Here is a 22,996-nt window from a genome sequence, read left to right as displayed (position 1 = left end):
TAACGGATGCATTGTGTTAATCTTTAACCTTGCGCCCGTCCGAATAAAACACAAAAGATAAATTCTTTTTGCGAGAGAGTAGTCCAATCGCTTAGGCTCCTAAGGAAATGATGACTTAGTAGATGAAAGGACGTCCTTTTCTACTAATTCATAAATACGAGGAGCGTGGCGGGTAGGCTTTTTTAGTACCTCGAAGAATTTGCGTTGGGCCCATCAAGGCCCAACCTATAAATTCCCTCCTCCTTCGTCTGAGGAATTCTATTTGAATCGTTTGCGAAAAAGAAAACCCTAAACAAATCCTCTGTATACCCAACCTTTGAACTTTCTTCCTAAGTCCCAAAGAATTTTTTTCCAACTCTATCACTCACCAAAGCCATGGCCGAGCAATCCTCTCGTTCATCTTCCCTACCTTCATCACCTTCCCCAGCCCAAGTCACTGCAAGGGAGGCAGCATTCCTCGCAGCAAGTCGCCGCCTCGCTGCCCAGCCGAAGCCCATCCAAAGAATCACCGGAAAACCTCGGCAAAAACCTGTTGTAGCCAAACCACTTCAAATCTAAGAGGGGCCGAGCACGGAGAGTGCCTTACTCCCAACACTATCATCAGAAAGTGAGAAGAAGAGAAGAGATGACAAGGAAGTGTTTGGGAGCATCCTGAGCAACATGGAGAATGAGGGATGGCTACCCAAAGACAGAGTTGTTAATCAGCCCTTGCCTTCGAAGGAGAAGATGTCAGAAGCTTCGCAAAGAAGTGCCCTGGCCGTTTCAGATCCTAAGGAAACCATTCAAACAGAATCCTATGAGGGACCCATCAGGGTCGCTTTGGAGGAGGTGGAAGCGAAGAAGCAGCCAAAAATGGCTGAAGGGAAGAAGAAAAGAAAAAGCAAAGGCAAGCGGGCAGAAGGAGATGAAGAGGCCCGACCAAAGAAGGAGAAGAAAGAAAAGAAGTCGAGTGAGAAGAGGGAGCGCAGACGAGAAGAGAAGCGCCTGAAGAAGGAAGTAAAGAGAAAAAGGGCTAAAAGCCTGGATGTCGATGGAGAATCCACCACTGCAAGGGTGGAAGAGGGCCTGTCAACGCAAGAAAAAGAATCAGCCCAATCTCAAGAGGCATCAATGCATATCAGGACAGTTGCAACTGAAGATCGAGAGGATTCAGACATCACCCCTCTAATGCGGCATCGCAAGGAGAATGCCACAGGGGTCAACAAGTGACCCAAAATTTTACCAAAGTCTAGCAGAAGAGAAGGAAAGGAGAAAAAGAGAAGAAAAGGAAAAACAAGAAAAGATGTTACAAGTGCAACAAATCATCGCAACAAGCAATTTGAAAAGAAAACTCCAAGATGAGGAAGTGCGCCGTAACAATGCAATTTCGGTAGAAGAAGAGAGGAAAAGGCTCGAGGATGAACAACGCATATTGTTGGCCTCGCAGCAATTTGAAAGAGAAATGAGAGAAGAAGAAGAGGAAGAAAAGAAGAAGAAGAAAGAGAAGGAGAAACGGCGCAAAGAAAATGTGCAACACATTAGAGAGAATAAAAGAAAAGAAGTTGTGGATTGGAAAAGGGAAGAAGAAGATCAGCGCAAGGAACGGGAACGGAAACAAAGACAAAGGTCCCGCCTTGCATTGGCACAAGATAAGGGCAAAGTGAATGTTGAAAGCAGTGAGCCTGCGTTGACCAAAGGGCGCCCATTCAAAGAAGAAGGAAAATGACAACATGATGATGGAGATGGGGTTCTTTCCTGCGCCAACGCAACTACCGGATTTAATTACAAGTGTTGTGCTGGAGCATGGATGGGAAACATTCTGCCAATGCCCATCCATCATAATTCCAATGGTAGTGAGAGCTTTCTACAATGGACGACTTCATGGCACCAAAGATGCGGTGATCATGAAAAGTGTACAGTGTGCAATTCAGCGCAGGACAATCAACAAGTTATATAAGATGAAGGACATCCCGGATGCGTCGGGTAAAAAATTTTTGATGACCCCAAGAAGAGCAAATGGAGGATGCGCTGAGAATATTAACGAAACCGGGCACCAGTGGTCGGTATTTTGAAAGGCATTAAAACCCTTGCGTCAACAAACTGCTTCCGGAAAGCGCATCTTTGGGTTTACTTGGTGAAAAAGCAACTCATCCTACATCGCATGACAAAAAAATTTCAAGGATCGGTAATGGCCGCATATTGCATAGCGCGTGGTATTTAGATCGACGTGGGCCAATTGATGCAAAGCAAATTCAAGGTTTTGTGGGCGTGTGAGAGGCTAGTATTTCTGTCCTTGGGACGGTTTTCGAGCTTATGCCTCTCAGTGGGTGTAGGTATTGGAGAGAGACCATGCCAGAAGTCCATGGTCTCATCAACAATAAAGATCTTGAGAATGTTTCCTCAGGACTCTCCTCATTGCCCTGAGCTTCCATTTAAAGCGCCCTTATCAATCTGATGTGCGCAGCAGCCAAAGACAAAGAGCAGCGCAAAGATAAGGCAAGGAAAAAGTCAAGAGAATCCACGCAAGACAACAATACCCTTGGACCCTTTACCTTTAATTATTGCCCTCTAAGCCCACCTATGGAACCTTCTCCCTCCCTGAACACTTTAAAAATCTCCTCTTTGCTCCAATCACCAACGCATTCCAACAGCATCTTCCTCCATCCATCTTCACCGCATTTTTCCCTCCTCCATCGCCCATGTGACGACCCACACGGTTTGGATGAAGGCACTTCTACTCAACCTCAAACCGCTGCTGGTGAAACATCGCAGGCGCATCCACCACCAGCAACCCTTTCTGCTGACCTAGCAGAGATGCATTATTTTCTCTTTCATCAACAAGAATTCTTCTACCAAAGAATAACAGAGTTACAAGAGAGCCACATAGAGGTGCAACGCAGTATTGTGATGATGCGGCAGGTGCTGATCAATATTCAATGCAATATCTTCACGATCCACTTGAACAAGAGAAAAATGGCGGAGCGCAACCATGAGTATTTTAACTTTTTGACGACATATTTACATGGTCCCATGGTGCCTCTGCATTTACAGCAACCTCTGCATTTTGAAGAAGCTCCTCGGGTTCCTCTGCAAAATCCTCCACCAGAGCCCCCACCGAAACTCTAAATTTGGGGGTGTGCCACCTTCTCAATAAATCTGTAATTTTTCGTTGCGGTCATTCTTTTATTTTATTCATTTCATTATTCTTATGTATAGAAGCTATACCTTGATTTTTTGTACATGCTTAAATTTTGTGTTGCAATGATTGTAATTCTTTGTATACTTAGTTAATTTAATTAACTATTCTTTCCATATGCGTTAGCCTCTTTACTTATCATCCTTTGTCAATCATTGCGCTATTCCTTGTCTTTTATTTTGCGTTATTAATTGCATTGCCATGATGAGTAGTATGCATACCCTTAGCAATATTTCTTACACTTTGCACTTTCTGACTAACACTTAGATAATTCATAACAATAGCACTGCTTTACCTTTTCTATTTCAAGACTCTGCTCAAACCTTCTTTTCAAAATTTTGACTAAGTGTTTTGTCTTTTCTGTCCAAAACAACGCAATGAGGACCTTGCACATCTCTAAATTTGGCGGTGGAGAAGGTCTGAGCAGATGCGATCAAGCAGATGCAGTCATTATCAGGAAAATGCGTTCGTTATCAAAAAAAAAAAATCATAAAAACTCCAATGTCAGCGCAAGGGAAAATCCCAACCTGATAAGAGTTAAGTCATGAAAGAAACCTGCTCGTAGTTCGATGTTCGCATGTCACCCATGGGAGCAAGTCAGAATGAAGGTAGGTTTCCAAGATCGACACAAAATGAAAAGAAAAAAAAAGGGAGAGAAAATAAGAATATAAGAGAACTCCTCTGTCCAGCAAAAATAAAACTTAGCTAAAAATCAAGACTTGAAGTTGAGATTGGTACACAACCGTAGTTGAATGTTCGCATGACACCCGTGGGAGCAAGCCAAAACGAAGGGTGTAACCATGATCAACAGTCTCTAATAAAATGACGCAAACCAGCCACCGCATAAAGACGCACCTAGTTGTTTTTGCAAGAAGAGGTAAACATTCTTCTCAAAACAAGAAGGGAATTTTTGGGTAGAGGTTTGTTGTATAAAAGAATAAAGTAGAGCATGTTGATGAATTGTTAAAGGATAGAAGGAAATTTTGTAGTTAAGTAATGTTGTAGAGGTGGAGCATTCGAAGCAGCCAATCAACGCAAAGTTAGGATGGGAATTGAGAGAAATTGCCTTAGTTGAAGATATGCTTGAGGACAAGCATATATCTAAATTTGGGGATGTGATAACTTGTAGAAATACAAGTTATTTATGCTGTTTTATTTAAATATTGCGCAAAAAGAGAGGAAAGTTGCGTCGATAGTATAAGAATTGGCTAAGAAATACGAAAATTATGAAATGTCGTAAACGTATCCACTAACACCATTGCGATGGCAAAATAGAATGTTTCAGTCTTTGTTTTGCAGGAAATAGGTCACCGCATGCGTTAATGGCTCAAAGACAAAATGTACAACGCATCTACAGTGCATACATCCATCAATCAAGAACGAAATGACGGCGCATGCGACAATCGATCAAGAGCTTTAGCAATCAACGCATTTCAACCGCACACGATAATAAAAAAAAACACCGCATGCGGTGATCAATCAAAGATGTGAAGAGCAACGCATTTGCGGATGATTCTGACAAGTGTACAACTTTTTGTTGTGCAATTCTGACGGATTGATCGTGGAGCAGAAAGGAATTTTCCATTACGCCATTGTAGGAATTACCATAATTATACAGTGGGGACCACAAATTCAAAGAGCCAAGGTCTTGTCTATAAATAGCTTCCTCAAATTCGCTGAAATATATACTGAAACAGGGAGAGAGAGGCTGGTCTGAAGAGACTTTACAGAGTAAATTCGAGAGAACTACGAGACAAGGCTGAAAACTGAGTCTCCGAGTAAGGAATTCTACCGAGAAAGCAAGTCTCCGATCGGGATCTGTGTCAAGACGTTGACACTCTTTCTGTATTTGTTTCTATTCTATAATTCATCTTCTATGTTCATCTTCTTTAATCCCTCATTCACAAACATGTATCAAATGCTTAATTTTAGAATTAAATGTTATCATCGTCATCATTATCATCTCTCTGTCTCTTTCCATACTTTATCATCCATTTTCTCCATGATGTTTCTTAATCCTCGGGGTAAAAAGCAAGAATTAAGCAAGTTAGTTACTCTGTGTCAAGGAATCAATTAAGTTTAGCTAAAGCATGCTCGACGACATCTTCACCTGTGAGAGCAGAAGTGAAGATGTTATTCCGTCTATCGAGAGAAGGTTGGAAGAATGTGTTAATTAAAGTAAGAATTATTTCCAGAGATGGAAACAACCTTGTGTTCATCACGTTCATCTCTGTTTCACCATAGATGCATGGGAACGCGACCGATCACTAAATGTGTACGCTAAGGGAAAGCGGAACCTTAGTTGCGTCCTTAATGCGATTGAGAACTTGTGATGTTTTTACTTTTTGCTTCATTCATATGACTTGCCATCGCATTCATCGATTCTTTTGTACAACTTCATAGCCAATCCTCAATCCCTGTATCATGTATCATTATAGTTTAGGAATTTACTTTATCAACGCATTTTTACTTTTAGCACAATGTACATTTCTGTACAAACCAAAATTCTTTATTCATTATTACAATCGGTCACATGTATCACATAAGTATCGTATTTAACGACAAAAATCCCCGTGTTTGACTTCGGATATTTCTGAGAAACCTGCGTTGGAATTATACTTGGTTTCAGTGCAAGGAAACTTGTGACACGCATTACTTCATCGCATACTACGAGTATATCACTATCAAAGCATACACATAGAACGTAGTATTCCATAAAATGTCTTTATCGTGAGCGTATATAAAGCATCAATCATTCTTTCATCAGTAGTGTGCATAAGCGATATAAAACATAACACAGCATAACAATTCATTTTTTATCCGCACAATCGACTGTCATCAGCTTTCTATCCCATCATGATTTATTAAGCTTTCACCCACATGCGCCCGCCTTGATACGTCGGCTCTATGCGGCCACATTCTTGAGCAGATTTTCACGAGCGCAAATGATCGCATAGCCTTGTGGTTGCAATCTCTTAATGTGCTCGGACATTAATTTCTTTGGATCGCATTTTCGCCTTGCGTCAACGCATTTTCCTGCATAAAATACATAACTTAGCTATTTTAATGTAATAGACGCATGTGATCGCAATGTTGCAAACTTAATGCTTTTGGACGCAATATTATATATTTTTACCCTCGCAATCCTACACTGTTTTATAACTTTGCACTGTAATAATGTGCATTTCTGCCCGTTATCACACCCCCAAATTTAAACAATGCTTGTCCTCAAGTATAAACTAAAGATTTTCTTTAGAAAGTCGACCGCCTTCTCTTTCCTAGATTTCTCAAGAATGCCTTATTCAAATCCTATGTACCAAAATCTCCTTAATTTTTATCCAGGCCTCTTAAAATATTTCTAAAATTTAGGGAGCGCAAGTTTAACCTTCAAAAAGACTTTACTAGATTCCAGGGCATCGCATGATTTATTTCATAAAAAACTTTTCCAACTGGGGTGTTTTCAAATGATTTTTATCCTTGCGTATTTTAGACATATATTTTTTTTCTATGACCTTGCACTGATCCAAGTGTCTCGCCTTCATTTCGGCTTGCCCCACAGGTGTCATGCGGACATCCAACTACGAGCAAGGCATTCTTTCTTAGTCTAAACTCATGCCCATTTGGCAGCGGAGTTGCGATCATTTATTTATGCATTGATCACGATTCCTACCTTCATTTTGGCTTACCCCCACGTGTGTCATGCGGACATCCAACTACGAGAAGGATTCGATCGCAACGTTATGATTTTTCCCTTTTTTTTTTAACCTAAAAATATCAAGGTTGAAAATGAATACCGCACCCCCAAATTTAAAATGCAACAATGTCCCATTGCTGAAAGATTGAAAGAAGTCATGCGATACTCTTAGGAAGTTTCGTAAAAAGTCAGTTTGAAAGAAAGCTAGCAGACCACTAACTTCTAGAAATACTTCATGATTTGATTGTCCTAATATTAAGTTGACTCTAGTATATATGAATAAATAGAAGCATGTGTTTCATCATTGAAATCATAATTGGCAAGGAGAAATAATATGGTGACTTACTAAATTAATCAATGTTAAATGATTGCGCCGACTATAGAGGATGCGATGATAAAATTATCAAAGTTAAAATGATATGCGATAGAGCAAAATTTGGAATAAATAAAGTCAAGGAAAGATACAACCCCCAAATTTGCTCTGTCGCCTGCATTATTTGTGAACGCATCCTTCTTTGTGGCGAACTGCTCTCTTCGATTGCTGTGGTGGAATAAGCTAGTTGCATCCTTCGTGTCGCACTGCCGCAATCGTTCACCATGATCGCTGCAAAGAAAACATTGAGAGGGTCAAATAAAAAAACAAAGTTAACTATCACGATCGTTCACCACGATCACATTTTTTTTAAAGACAAATATATGATAACAGATAAAAGCAAGGTAATGAAAGTTCATGAAGCATTGATATAAAAAAAAAAGGATAGGATTGCGTCCCTGATGAGTTTGAGTTGCATAGTAACGTAGGGACTGCTATCTGACTACTCTGCATGCCACTTCTTAGCATCATTTCCTAATTATGTATTACACATGTTAGGAACTTACGTTAAGGAACCTAGACTCATGCATGAACTCTCTCTCTTTTCCCAAAACCTGGCTCTGATACCAACTTGTTACACCCCCTCCCAGATTACCCTTCTTAATCCAGAAGTGAATGTGACGACAGTAGTTACCAACCCTTTTGTGGCACTTACTGCCTAACTAACATCCTTAAGTTGCTTAGATCCATGAAATACATATATAACATTCACCAAACTAATGAAACTTTAAAAATAACCTCAAAATACCAGGGATCAACAACAACATAATTACATCATATTAACACATACAGAGTTCAGTGATCCCAATATTCTTTACTAGTCCTTAATATGAGCAACACATATGTACAAACATTTACAGAATAAACACCTAAAACTTTTCTCTAAACTTTGGACTTTTAACTGAAGTCCTTGAGTGGCAGAGCAGGATAACAGCTAATCTCTAAAGAGATGATCACTACTTGAGAAAAGAAAAACATTTAAAAGAATGAGCTACTCGCCCAGTGTGACTTAATAAAAACATAAATCTCATGCTTAAACTGAAAGCTCGAAAACATAATACTGGAACTAAAATATGCCAAGCAAACGTGTACATAAAACTTTTAAAACCATTGTATTTGAAAACATAGCTAAACTAATCCCCAGTTGAGAGAGAACCCATCGTGGTTCAATCTCAATGTCGGATATCATGTTTAAAAGAGAACCCTTTTGTTCGATCTCTCAAACATAAGCCCGGGCAGGGATGATAACCCTTTTGTTCAACACCTTCTAGCCAATGGTAAGAAAGAACCCTCATGGTTCAATCTTATCATCAGGTCTCATGTTTAAGAGAGAACCTCTTTTGTTCGATCTTTCAAACATAAGCCTGGGCTGGGGTGAGAACCCTTTTGTTCAACACCTTACAGCCAATGCTAGGAAAGAACCCTTTTGTTCAATCCTACTAAACTGATTAACTATCATACGTGCACGTAGAGCTGTTGGATTTTATGTCCTAAAACTCGTAGTTTGTAAATTAATAAACATAATCTTTTTTGTTTTTCGATAAAATTATTATTGAAATTGTAATCTTGAATCCAATAAACTAAGGTCCTAAGGATATTTAATGTAGTTTGAACTTTATGTAGTGACTGTGGATCAAGTTCAAATATATAGCCAAAATGGTCTATAGTATATGAATAAGGTTGGGCGCCTTATTCTGGGGACACTATGGATGCGGCCCATTTTGTAGTTAGTACAAACGATGTGATCCTAAATCATTTATGTGGAGACATGAAAGTGGGGGCATCCTATTAAAGAGTTTACATAAGACTGAACCATAAAATAGTCACTTTTTATGTTCTAAATGCCGTTTTATGTATAAAACTGACTATTTCGTTAATTGATGACCTAGGTAACTAAATCTTAATCTTGAGCTAACTATGAACTCCTGTTCACTCGGACTTATCCTTAGATCCGCATAGGTGAGGGTAGCTCATTATCGCTAGCCCATAAGCCTCCCATTTCAGGGGTAAGATCAGGTGGATAGCTAGGAACATAGGATGCAAGATGGAATTCACTCCTACCCGTTATAGGGATAGTAAATAGGTTGTTTCCTTTAGTACTGAATCCAAGTCTTGAACAAGGGGCTCCACCCTTTCCTTGGCCCGAGAGGGGTTCGGTGTATAGGTTGGACCTTAAACCAATTGTTCATTAGACGATCAGTGGAACTTAAGGAAAAAGATGTAGTCTTGGGGGTAAAACGTTTTTTTATCACCCAACTGAGATTATGAACAACCTGTGAAGGATTAGCTTACTAATCATGGTTATATCAAATGGACACAAATATATCTATATTGAGGGGAGTGCAACTACGGAACTATAGTGGAATGACCCGTTAGTTAACGAATGTTGATTAGCTCCGTCTAAAAGAGTTTTAGCAAGCTAATCTCGGATCGTTGGAGCCCATGATCTATAGGTCCATTAGGTTTCCCTACTAGCTCATATGGAATTAACTTAGAACAGTATGATAGAATAATTCGAATTGTTCGAATTAGGTAAAGAGAGAGAAACCGACAAGTATATGTGATATAGTGGTCGGTTTTTTCAATTTAGAGATACAACTTTAATATTTAAATGTGATTTAAATATCAAGAATATGAATACGTTCATATTCGGAAGCTCGAAAATAATGGAAATGGTCAAAGATATAAAAAGTCAAAGAGTTTATTTTTGACTTTGAAAAGTAAAACTTTGACCGACCTTATATTCAAATGTGATTTGAATTTCGAGAAAATGAATGCAGATTCATGCTCGGGAGGTCAAAATTAGTCTACATAGAAAAAATCACAAAAAGTCAAAATGTTGACTTTTCGGTCAAAGTTTGACTTTGACAAAATGACTATTTTTCCATTTGACTAAAGTTACTGGGAAAATCTAAACTTTTGTTGGATAATTCTACTAACAAAATAGTGAGTTAGGTGTTGGCTTAAAGTGGAGACATTAAGCCCACTTAGATAGTGGATTCTAGGTGTTGGGTTTTTATGAATTAGTTTAATGCAATTTTTGCATGGCTCTTTTCTATAAATATGGGCTTTTCAATTTGGATTAAAGACTTTTGCCATTTTTGCCAAATTTTTTTTCTAAATTTGGGCTGGAAAAATCACTATTTATTTAGTGAAATTCAAAACCCAAACCCAACCCAAAATTCCATCTTCTTTTAGAATCTCTTTCTCTCTCTCGGGTTCTTAATCCATTGAGTCCCACAACCTGGTTCTGAGTCCAGAGGATAGTAGGTCAGCTTTAGTGGTGGTCCGAAAGAGTTCTGGTCAAGATTCAGCGAGGAAAAGCGTTTTTCGAGATCTACAAAGGTTGTATCCTATCAAAATTAATTTATTGTTTTTCCTTCATTTGCATGCTAAATTCCTTTTAATTAAAAGCAATGAGAGTGTAATTAGATCCTTATTCCGCTGCGTATGTCTCGTGTTCCATCAAGAGCAAATTGGATCCTGATGTCAAGGATCATAACTGAGGAAGGGTACCATTGCTTATCACTAAATCGAGTGAATTATTCTGATACCTTCTCTAAGTACTTCAGTACCAGAATCATAACATAATTGAAACTAGGTAGTACAGCTTGGATACCTTCCCTTTGTACTTCCGTACTGAGCTAAAAATACCTGATAGGAAAACATTTTCATAAAACATGCTTATTGAAAGCTTGATCTCATAAATCATAGTTTTCACAAGAACATTATTTGCTAACGTATGCTCAATAACATTAAGAGCACATATGCTTTAAAACATAATACAAATATTAGTAACTTAAACATGTCATAGAATCTCCTTTTGAAAACTACCATGGTTCAACCATTGTACCAAAGCATATTTCATAAACTTTGTAACTAGCATGCGTTTATAGCGCTATCATTTAGCGAGATCCTTCGTATCATCTAGCGCATCGTTCGGCTCCGCACAATTACTACACGATTGCCCAACACCCGCCTACACGATCGCCTACCTCATCGTGTAGTGTCATTCACTTACTAGATGATCGCATACCCAATCGTATAATGCTGTTCATCTGCTACACGATCGTCCAGCGCTTTTTCTCGCACACCCATGAGGTCGTCGCAAGCCTTATCAACGCATCATGCCTTTCAATCCATGTGTTCATCCTTAGTACCAACGCATAGTTTACCCTTGCCTTCAACACTTAACCTCTACAAGCCTTGGTTGCTACACACACAATCCCATGTGTCCACACTTCTCCATCAACGCATGCCTACACTTTGCTTCCATACTTAGCAAATTTTCACTTGTTATATTATCTAAAACTTACCCTTGACTAAGTATTTCCAACACTTAAAATTTTCTTCCTCCATCGGCCTACCTTCTTTACCTCCTTTCATAATTTTACTTAACACACTTGTTACTCACTTATGTAGGAAAAATGGAGTACGGGGTTTACAATTACCTCCCCCTTAAAGAAATTGCGTCCTCGAAATTTGCTCGGACTTACTTATAACTAGAGTTTCACCACATCCTTTGGTCGTAAACTTTACAACCTTCTTCTATTCTTTCCTCTTTCGTTCTTTTTCTTTTACTACGCTTCCGCTACGCTATTATGATATTAACTTTGTCCATATTAAATAATACTAGTACGTATGAACAACTTGGTCATAATAGTTCACTGTATTTGTTACATCCTCTGGTAACTCTTCCATTCTCCACTGAGTCATAGTATTCATTTATTACTAGGGTGGTCCTTTTCTATTTCCTAGCAATACCACTGGAACATTCTTTTCCAGTTGTCATACCTTTGAATTACTTGCTAGCTGTGAAATTAATATTTGTGTTAATTAGACTTCTCAACCTAACCGAGGGCACTCTTCTTAGGATGTCCTATCTATCCATACTTGGGAGAAGACATTCTTTCTACTATAACATTTCCCAACTATGGCTTACCATACTATATACATAAGGTTTTCTTAATTGTACTAGTCCTTAGCTCAGTCACAATTCAAACTTCGCTATTACCTGGAACATCAGCAGATCTGGACCTTTTCCTTTTTGTCTTCTGCTGACCATTTTGTCCCTTATTTTTATAATCAACGTACCGCTGGTACATTTCGAGCTCACTGTTGCTCATCTTTTCCCTCCTCTTAGGATTAATCTGACTAGGACTTCCTCTAGATTACACCCTTTCCCCTGAATTCACTAGAATAGACTTCATGTTTGCCATCAAACTCTGAGCAAACCTGCTACACATTCTATTTCTAGTGAAAAGTCTATGTTTACCTGCGTGACTCCCAACTTCCACTCAGGTACCGGTAATGGATTGAGTAATTCTGCCGGCCTCTGCCTTCCAGGTTTCACTTGTTGACAAATCAAACATCGGTTTACCTACTCAGCTATGCCTTTCTTCATTGTAGGCCATCACTACGATTTCCTCAAGGTTATATACATCTTAGTGTTTCTTGGATGCATGGAGTAAGCAGAATTGTGTGCCTATTCTAGAATAGCTTGCTTAAGTTGCAACACGTTAGGCACACACATTCCTCCTTCCTTTACTAACATTCCATCAACTTCTAATAAAAATCAGTTCTTACTCCCTTGATCACTTCTTCTGCAAGCTTCTGGAGATTAGGATCCTTCAACTATTCATGCTTAAGATCTTCCATCAAAGTAGGTCTTACCTGAAATCTAGTAATCAATCCTTTTGACTGACCTACTATTAGAGTGACCTTAGAACTCCCAAACTCTTGGAGTAACATTCCTGATACCGATCCAAGCATTACTTTGGATCCCAAGGATTTCTTGCTCAATGCATCAGCTACAACATTTTCCTTACCAAAGTGGTACTCAATTGAGAAGTCATAGACTTTAATCAATTCAATCCATCTTCTTTACTGCAAGTTCAGTTCCTTCCGATCAAAGATGTACTTCAGATACATTGGTGGGTTTTTTCCAATTCACTATAGCTTCAGTCTTCTGTGGATCCATACTCACTCCTGCTGCTGGAACCATATGACCAAGAAATACAACCTGGTCTTAAATCTATCTTGGATAAAATTGTGGCTCCCTCTAACTGATCAAAGAGATCATCTATACGAGGCGATGGGTACTTGTTCCTAATCGTCACCTTGTTCAACTGCCTATAATCTATACATAACTGAGAGTACCGTCTTTCTTCTTGATAAAAGACTGGCGTTTCCCAAGGTGACACACTAAATCTAATGTAACCCTTATTTATTAGTTCCTGCAACTGAACTTCCAACTCCTTAAGTTTTTCAAGTACCACAACTTGTCACATGGGCTAAATAGGTTTCACATTTTTTACTTAGCAGCTTCCTAGCCTCCATTGCTGATATTAAGCATCCTGAAAGTATTTTTTTTGCTTCCTACAAATGTTATCTCTTGCCTACCAAATCTTTTGAACATTATCTATTCTTAAAACAATCCATACGGTCGTAATATTTATTCGGGAAATCCATGCTCTAGAGTGACATCAATTCCAGGAAATCTAACGGAATCACTTCATAAACTATAATTATCAATAACTACCCAGAGCCTGTAAAACTCTTATAATATTACAACCTCTCCATAGCATAATAATAACTACTTAGGGACATGCTCTCTACAGTCTTTCCTATAAGCAGTGCAACATGCTAGATAAAAATAAAGGTGTAGCACCATAAGCAATTATTTCATAAATATACTAGTACATAAAGTTACTTTACCATTCACAACATCAGGAGACTCCTCTGCCTCCTGGTGGGTCACTTCGTAAAACCTGCCCCGTTGAGGTCGTCGTGCTCCCTTTGTCGTTTTCTTCTCTTGAATCCCTTCCTTGGGCTCCTAAGCCACTAGGCTTATCTATCGTCTATAAAGTCATTCTCTGTTCTATCTGAACTCCTCGACCTAGCTGGGGGCATTCCTTCTTGAAATGTTCTACCTGTCCGCACTGGAAACATACATTTTTCCCTCTGTAACATGTCCCTCGATGTTGCTTACCACAATTCGTACATAAGGGTTTCTTACCTGTACTAGCTACTAGCTCGGTAGGATACCAAAACCCTGATCCATCACCCATACTAACCACAGGTCTTAGCTTCTTTCTTCTTACACCATGCTGACTTGTAACTCTGTCTCTTCCTAACTATCTGACCAGAAAATGGAGGTCTAGAACTCTCACCTCTCGACTTTGCTAAAGCTCGCTGTCGTTCTTCATTTGCTCCCTGTTCTTTATCAATACCTATTAGGTCTTTCTCAATGTCGTACTTCCTTTTCGAATCTGCCATAATGGACTCGACACTTTCTGCCAACCTCTTTGCAATCCTGTTAAATATTCTGTCCTTTAACTGAGGATCTGTTCTTGTCTGCGTAATCCTCGACTCCCCGTCTGAAGTCGTTTCCTAATTTACCGAGTCTTTCCTTTTCGTTCACTAAAATCTGGATTCCTTCGAATATCAGAACTTCTAAAGGTAGGGTCAAGGTCCCCATCTGCTATGTAGATGCTCTGCAAGCCACTTCTTAGCATGCGTTTATAAACTTTAGAGAAATGCGTTGCTTGGAACTTCTTGTAAAATAACCAACATAAAAGCAACTATTAATAAAGCATGGATTATTAAAATATTTATAAATCATTTATAGTCACTCACAACTCGTCGGGGCTCTTAAACAGTATATATGCCTCTCCTAGCTCTTCTTGGCTTGAAAGGACATAATCCCCTGTTAGATTCCTTATAATTCTCAGCAAAATGCTTCAGGTAGCTCGCTTAATAATGAAACTTTCACCAACAAAACAACATTACTAGTAAGATGATCATTATGAGCGAGATCACCCTCATGAGCGAGATTTACCACTTCTAGCGAGATTTGTGACTTTTCTAGCAAGATTTTCATCCTTAGCGAGATCCTCCTCTTCCTTAACTCACTCTCGCTCTCGCTCATTTTCTTATCTCTCACTCACTCTCGCTCATTATCTTATCTCTCGCTCACTCTCGCTCATTTTCTTATCTCTCACTCGCTCTCGCTCAATATGCTGAGCTGCCTGCTTAATTCTCCCCAAGCAGCTGCCTGCTTACGCACCGATTCCCTGTTCCAAATTCAAAAATTCATAACTCAAAATCCAAGACTCTTTTTAAGAAACTTCCTTATACAAACCTGTTTAGGATTGAATTAACTTTCTTACTTCAAAATATTAGCACAAATTCCTTGTAGTTTGTCTTGGAGCTTCCAATATTTAGTTCGGCCTCTGATTACTCCGAGAATTTGTCCCTTCTTAATATTCTTCACTTTTTGCTGTTCTCCGTGTGAGATCTTTCTCTGGCAAAACAACCACATAAACCTGATTCTCCCAGCTTTCGTACAACACCGATCTCACTTAATTTGCTCAAGTATTTTTCCAAATCTGAGCTTATGAAGTTCCTCTCCCTTTTATACTTCCTTCCGCCTCCCCTATTCAAGGGTCAAACTGCCACCTCATCCAGCACTTACTGCTTCCGGCCAATTTCCATGATTGAGTTTCTTCAATTAATTTTTTTTCCTTCCCTTCCTTCATTACCCACTTTAGGCCTTCGCCTCATAATATAAATTTAGCATGCATCGAGTTTCAACGCCTTGCGTACATCACATACTCCATCATCTAATGCTCAGCTCCTATCATCTAGTGCCCAATGTCTATCGTCTAGCACCCAAGTCTATCATCTAGTGCCCAACATCTATCGTCTAGCACCCAATGTCCATCGTCTAGTGCCCAACGTCTATAGTCTAGTGCTTGTCGTGTAGCTCATCATCTAGCGTTGATACCGATCATGCAGTGCCAAGGCCCCATCGCTTAGCGCTATCGTTTAGCGGGATTCTTCGTATCGTCTAGCACATCGTTCTGCTTCGCGCAATTACTACACAGTTGCCCAGCGCCCGCCTACATGATCGCCTAACTCATCATGTAGTGTCATTCACTTACTAGATGATCGCATACCAAATCGTATAGTGTCGCTCATCTGCTACACGATCGTCCAGCGCCTTTGCTCGCACACATTTGAGGCTACCGCAAGCCTTATCAACGTATCATGCCTTTCAACCCATGCATTCATCCTTAGTACCAACGCATAGTTTACCCTTGCCTTCAACATTTAACCTCTACAAGCCTTGGTTGCTACACATGCAACCCCATGCGTCCACATTTCTCCATCAACATGCCTACACTTTGCTTCCATACTTAGCAAATTTTCACTTGTTATATTATCTAAAACTCACCCTTGACTAAGTATTTCTAACACTTAGAATTTTCTTCCTCCATCAGCCTACCTTCTTTACCTCCTTTCATAATTTTACTTAACACGCTTGTTACTCACTTATGTAGGAAAAATGGAGTACGGGATTTATAATGTATTCGAGATCTGTCCGCAAGCAAGAGAGTCTCTGTCGTGGGCGTGAGTTTGCCCATATTCAATCGTTTGAAGATTAACAGCGACATTACGTTTATACTCGCCCCAAGATCGCATAGTGCTTGACCAATGTAGACCACTCCAAGTGAGCATGGTATTGTTAAGATTCCTGGTTTGCACATTTTTTGTGGGATCGTAGTATTTTGCGTTACTGCCTCTGTAGCGATCTTATCTTCATCATTATTTTTCTTCTTCAATCTTTGCGAGAATGGTGGTAGCTGTACTTCTTCTATCTCGTGTTCTAGAGGCTTGAATGTGGACGCAACTTCTGGGTTCATCTTCTTGGGCTCTTTTGAATCATATGTCAATGGGTCCTCGTTTGTCACCACTTCAAGTTGGTCGTGATGGGTTCCTCCCCTACTTTCACTATCATTTGTTCGCTTAGCAAAGAGACTGCTAAGCATTGTTCCTTTCATGTACCCCCAGAGTCGTGAGGGAGCTCAGTTGAGCTCGGCAACTCTCCTTGCGGTATATTTTTGAGTTCGCTCGCGATCTGAATTTCAAGATTTCGGATGGAAGTCGCTTGATTCTGAAGCAATGATTCATTCTTTTCAATATACTGCTTTAGCAAACTCTCTAAGGATGAAGATTACGGTGCCTGTGAACTACTGGCTTTGTTATGCATTTGACCGTTTGTTCGCGGGAAAAATCCTTGTGGCCCTTCCTTTTGCACCACTGGTTGCAAGTTGTGTTATTGATTTTTCCACGCAAAGTTAGGGTGGTTTCTCCACTAGTGGTTGTACGTATCGGAGAAAGGGTTATTCTTTATGAAGCATACTGACTGTGGATTCCTGGGCATTCTTCAATCGGATGTGCTTCTCCACAGATGACACAACTCGTGGTTGTTTGAGCAATTGCGTTGTCACACCCCGTCCCAGACTACCCTCTGAGCCTAGGAAAGGACATGACTAGAGCAGTCATCAACCCTTTATTTGACATTTACTGCCTAATAACTTCTTGCGAAAATAACTCTGATACCAATGTACAAACTCATATACAGCGGATGCCTCTTAGGCCAAATTTATTAAGTTTAAACACACAACATATTTAGAGTAATTACATTACTAGTTTCACAAGTCCCGATGCCCAAAACCTTAGTCCCTATATGAACAAATGTAACATGTGTACAATATTTACAGTAACCACCTAACCGACGATTACAATGTTTTTGTCTTTTAGTGGCAGAGCAGATATAGAGCTATCTCCTGAGGATTTGACCGCTACCTGAGGGAAAGGAAAACATTTGAAAACGGGGTGAGCTTGCTAGCCCAGTGAGTGACTTAAGAAAGAAAACTGATTCTCATGCAAAAGTCTCAATAAAGAGATTAAACTGAAATATAAATTTCTACAGTAACCTTGTACTGCAGTATAAACATTTTCAAAGCATAAAGTATATAAAGCTGCTTTTATCAGAAAACATTAAAACTGTTCCTTAGTTGAGAATAACCTTGCTGTGGTTAAATCCCAACGTCAACTGCTAGTCAAGAGAGAACCCTTTTGCTCAATCTCTGACTTTAACTACCTACGTGCACGTGGCCATACTAAGTATCATTATACCTTAGGTACTTCTGCTCAGATACCTTCTCTAAACTTGTCCTTCAGTACCGAGCTGCTCGGATAACTTCTCAAATGTCCTTCGGTATCGAGTTGGTCGGATACCTTCTCAAATGTCCTTCGGTATCGCGTTCCAAGTAAAACTAGTCATAAAATGACTTTCTCTTTAAACAATGTAAAGCATAATGCATAGAAAACATGTCTTTAAAGATACTAACGCATGCTTGGTGTATTTAAACACACATAAATAGTTTTTCAATAAACTTTCATACATGGCATGCGTTTAAAACATAACTCATGGTTTGCTTGGAAATCACTTTGTAAAACTAGCTAACATGAGAATAATCTTTCTCTAAAACATGGTTTCTTTAAAAAATTATAAATATTTAGTTAATCACCTTGATCGTTTAGGAACCATTCTCTCTAGAAGTTCCTTGGTTACCTCGGGCTCCCTTTTGAACCCTATGATCCAGATTCAATTTAAAGCTCAAATTACTCATAGTTCTAAGCCTTATCTTGAGATACTTTCTTCTATAAACATGCTCTAAAATGTCTTAGAAAGCTTACCTTAAAATATTAGCTCAGAACTTCTTGTGGTTTGGCCGGAATCGTCAAATCATCAAGACTGACCCAAGCTTACCCGATAGCTTGACCCTTCTGTATTTTTCTCAGTTTCCAGCCCGATTCCTTGGAGCTTCTTCTCCGGAAGCCCTACCCTAAAAATCAGACTCGTGGATATTTCAGATGGCTTTGGAATCACTCCAAACGAATGAGTATGCTGGGAGAACTCCTCGTCCTAAGTTGATGCTATTTCCAGACTTCACTATCCAACTACGTCTCCTCTTGAAGCTTTATGACTGACATATAGTTTTGCTATCAACGCATGTGTTTTTTCATCAACGCATAGTTTCCTCACGATCAGCCTTCATACACTCCTTAATGTTCTTTGAATTATGATCTAAAGAGAAGTCCTTGGCCTTATTTATAGGCGTCCAAAATCTCTCCAAGGCCGACACCTCCTACTTGGCCGCATGTCCAAGTGTCTTTTCTCCATACTATCAATGCAACTTTCAAGTCACCATAATCTAAGGTGTCTTCCTCTTCCTTAGCCAACAAAAAATGCTTAAATTTGCATGTCTTCTTGTGCATCCACCTCATTTGCTTAAGGCTTAAGATTTCTTCCCAATAAGCCACATGTCCGGATGACGACCTTGAATGCGTCCATCCAATCTCATATGCGTTCATCTAACCACGAATGCGCCCATCCAATTGCTGCAACATACCTATGTCTGAACACCACCAATTGGCACAAGCGTCCATTCAATCTTACCTTGTGCATCTAATTGACGCAACTTGGTCACATATGCTAGATGCTCGCAAGGTTCATCTTTGGCCACATATCCTTCTCTTTCGCATGGCTTACCTTTGCCCTATGTGTTTAACTAGGATAATGACCAACACTCTTCCAACGCATACTATTAGCCTTTGTCCTATGCACCCACATGCCTTCGGATGTCCAAGGCACAACACATCACCAATGCATAGTATTAGCTTTGTTTACCGCAAGCCTTAGCAACGCAAGACGTTTCACCATACGTCCACTATGGCTTGTCTCATCGCCGCATAGCTCATCGTCTAGTACTGCTGCCGCATAGCACCATCGCATAGTGTTGTCGCATAGCATCATCGCATGGTGTTGTCACATAGCACTGTCGCATAGCACCATCGCATAGTGTTTCCGCATAGCATCGTCGCATAGCGTTGTTGCATAGCACCATCGCATAGTGTTGCCGCATAGAACCATCGCATAGTGTTGATGCATAGCACCATCACAAACCGTTGCCGCATAGCACTAGTCTACCGCACGGCTCTTGCTCATCGTGTAGCTCTGACACCCATCGTTTAGAGAAGCATGGCTATTGTCTAGCGCACACGTCCATCACGTAGTGCCATCGCCTAGTGTCATCGTCTAATGCTGATGCCGATCGTGCAGTGCCAACGCCTCATCGTCTAACATTATCGTCTAGTGCTATCGTTTAGCGCTATCGCCTAGCTTCCACGCTTATCGTCTAGTGCTTACACTGATTGTGTAGTACTTTGTCTATCCTGTAGCCTGATCGTCTAGTGATAATGGCCAGAAATGCATGTTATTACAATGCTAAGTTATTAAACAATGAAGGTTTGCGTTGATAAAATATGTTAGATTGCGTCCAATAAGCATTAAGTTCACAACATTGCGGTCGCATGCCTTGATCGCATAGAAACAGTTAACTTTTGTATTTTTATGCAGAATATGCGTTGATGCAAGGCGGAAAGCGTGATCACAAGAAATCAACGGACGAGCGCAACGTTACTGCAAGGCTTTGCGGTGATTTGTGCTCGCAAACATCTACTCAAGAAGGATTGCCGCATAGAGCCGACGTAACTTGGTGGGCGCATCTAGGTGCAAAGCATAATTAAACACGATGGGACAAAAAGCTGATGACGGTCGAGTTCGAATTAAGTTGACAAGTCGCTAATAATAACAAGTACACAGCTTTTCGGTGACAAATATTCGGTGCATCAGTCAGAGAATTAAAGCCATCCCATTAGTGCAATCATAAGAGAGAAAACGCCTTTCACCATGAAGCTCTATAAATACTGAAGGCAACTTTCAGAAAAGGGGTTCAGCGAGTTCAGATACTTAGATAATTTTCTCCATAGTTAGAATAGCCTTGCTCTTAGATTTTCTTTTATTTTAAGCCGGAAGCGAGATGAGCGAGATTGTGCCAATAGATCATTCTGGTGAACTTGGGAGAGTGTCAGAAGCTTCAAGATCAGAGAGAGGGCCAACTCCTGCGGAAGCAGGAATATCTTTTGAACAGAATAGAGTTGACAGTGTAAAGGCCTTGGGAAGCTAGGGATTGCTGCCAGGCTCTCTATCCTTATCTTCCATTGTCATTTTATATTCAAACTTATCTATAGAAATGGAATTTACTTCTTTATATATGTTCACTCTCTGTTTATTACGCATGAGTAGCTAAATCTGTCAAATGGGTTAAGAAGCACTTAGCTAGCTTAATTGGGCATCTTCATTCTATTCGGTTATCTTGTATTATGTATGCTTCATTCGTCCATTAGTGATACTCGGGAGGGTAGTCTAAGGACAGGATCTAGGCTTGGGAAAGTCAGGTTAGAACCTAGGCTCGAGAGAGTCAGGTTAGAATGCATAATCAAGAGGTAGAAGCTTAGGAATAAACATTGTTTGCTATTAATGCATCGTATGCATCCTAGAGATAGGATATAATTGTGTGCAGTCACCTTGTGTTTGTGTGCATCTTGCATCATCGCATAAGAAAAGAGTAGAAACTTAAGAATAAGCTCTATGGACATTGTTTCATTCAACACATGCGTCCTAGAACTAGGAGCATTGCATTTGCATTGGAAAATGATTTGCTGTTGCATGAGTGAAGCATGATCGCATAGTCTGACGCATTCCCAGGAAACGCTAGCTAAAGACCTTCTCAACCCGTTCCTCCGCATACTCAGTGTATCTACTGCATTATCGAACTTTTCTAAAATCTGCCGCATACATTTACTTTATTATCGCAAACAACAACTCAATAACTATTTGATTATTTGGTTACTGCAAAGTCTTCTTGCAAAATTACCACCGCATACCATTTTCCCAAGTCCTTGAGTTCAACCCTGGACTTACCAAGAAACTCAGTGGGTTTTATACTTGGATTCCACTGAGAAAACTTGTTGTTTAATGCATTTCCATCACAGCATTTCATTCCATTATTTCATCTCATAAAATAACGCATCAAGTTTTTTGTGCCGTTGCCGGGGACTTTGGCAATTCTATGTGCTAACGGTAATTTTTTAGATTTCTTTGCAGCTCTCAATCTCTGGAGAATACGACCCAGAGATTGAGAGGATGTTCAGACGGAGACTAAGAAACAACTGCCAACAACAATAGCCAGATAAAGACAATATGGCAGAGCAACGAAGCACCAAACGCAAACATTGTCATGCCGAATCCAATCCTACTGGCAAACAATCACAATAGGCCCATTCGGGACTATGCATCGCCAAACTTCTACAAGTTCTCTCTAGGAATCATGAGGCCTACCCTTGATGGATCGCGATTCGAAATGAAACCGGTGATGTTGCAGATGATCCAGACTGTTGGATGTAAACATAAAATCTTTCTTCTTATTTTGTCACACTACACATTGATGTTCTAAATAAGCAAATGGATAGTGATGAATGATGGATTATACAAGCTTATGTTGCCATAAACTTGTTGACTTGGGATGGAAATGGAATGTGGATGCTGTGTTATGCTTATTCATACTTTATGCAATACTACTTCTAGATGTATGCGTTATTAATGGAATGCTTGTAGTATGCTATGCGTTCTCACAAGTTTCCTTGCGTTGAAACCAAGTATAATTCCACTGCAAGTTTCTCAGAGTGATCCGAGGTCGAACATAGAGATTTCTTAGTTAATGCGTTACGTTCATGATATATGTGACCGGTGTTTTTACAATTAATAAAGATTATGTTTATACAAGTATCTAAAGTTGCGGTAAAGTAAAATTGTGCAAATAAACTAAAGTTACGTTAATAAAGTCAAAAATAAACCTAAGCTATTATGATACAAGATACATGATACTGAGTTTGAGACTGACTGTGAAGATTATACAAAGGATCGTGATATGTGGTGGCAAGTCTTTATGTATGAAACAGAAATAAAAAAGATAACTAGTATAAACATCGCAAGTTA

The 22,996-nt window shown here is 39.7% G+C and overlaps 1 protein-coding gene across 1 annotated transcript; it reads left to right on the top strand.

The window, feature by feature from the left end:
• The first annotated feature begins 660 nt into the window (after nucleotides 1-660).
• Nucleotides 661-1,209, top strand: LOC120069134 (nucleolar protein 58-like). Its single transcript, XM_039020819.1, has one exon. The coding sequence runs from the start codon at nucleotides 661-663 to the stop codon at nucleotides 1,207-1,209; it is 549 nt and encodes a 182-aa protein (XP_038876747.1).
• Nucleotides 1,210-22,996: the final 21,787 nt, after the last annotated feature.

This window comes from Benincasa hispida, unplaced genomic scaffold (genome assembly GCF_009727055.1).
Source record: "Benincasa hispida cultivar B227 unplaced genomic scaffold, ASM972705v1 Contig245, whole genome shotgun sequence".
NCBI classification, from domain to species: domain Eukaryota; kingdom Viridiplantae; phylum Streptophyta; class Magnoliopsida; order Cucurbitales; family Cucurbitaceae; genus Benincasa; species Benincasa hispida.
Note: the sequence above shows the minus strand (reverse complement) of the source record. Positions and strands in the feature narration are given on the sequence as shown.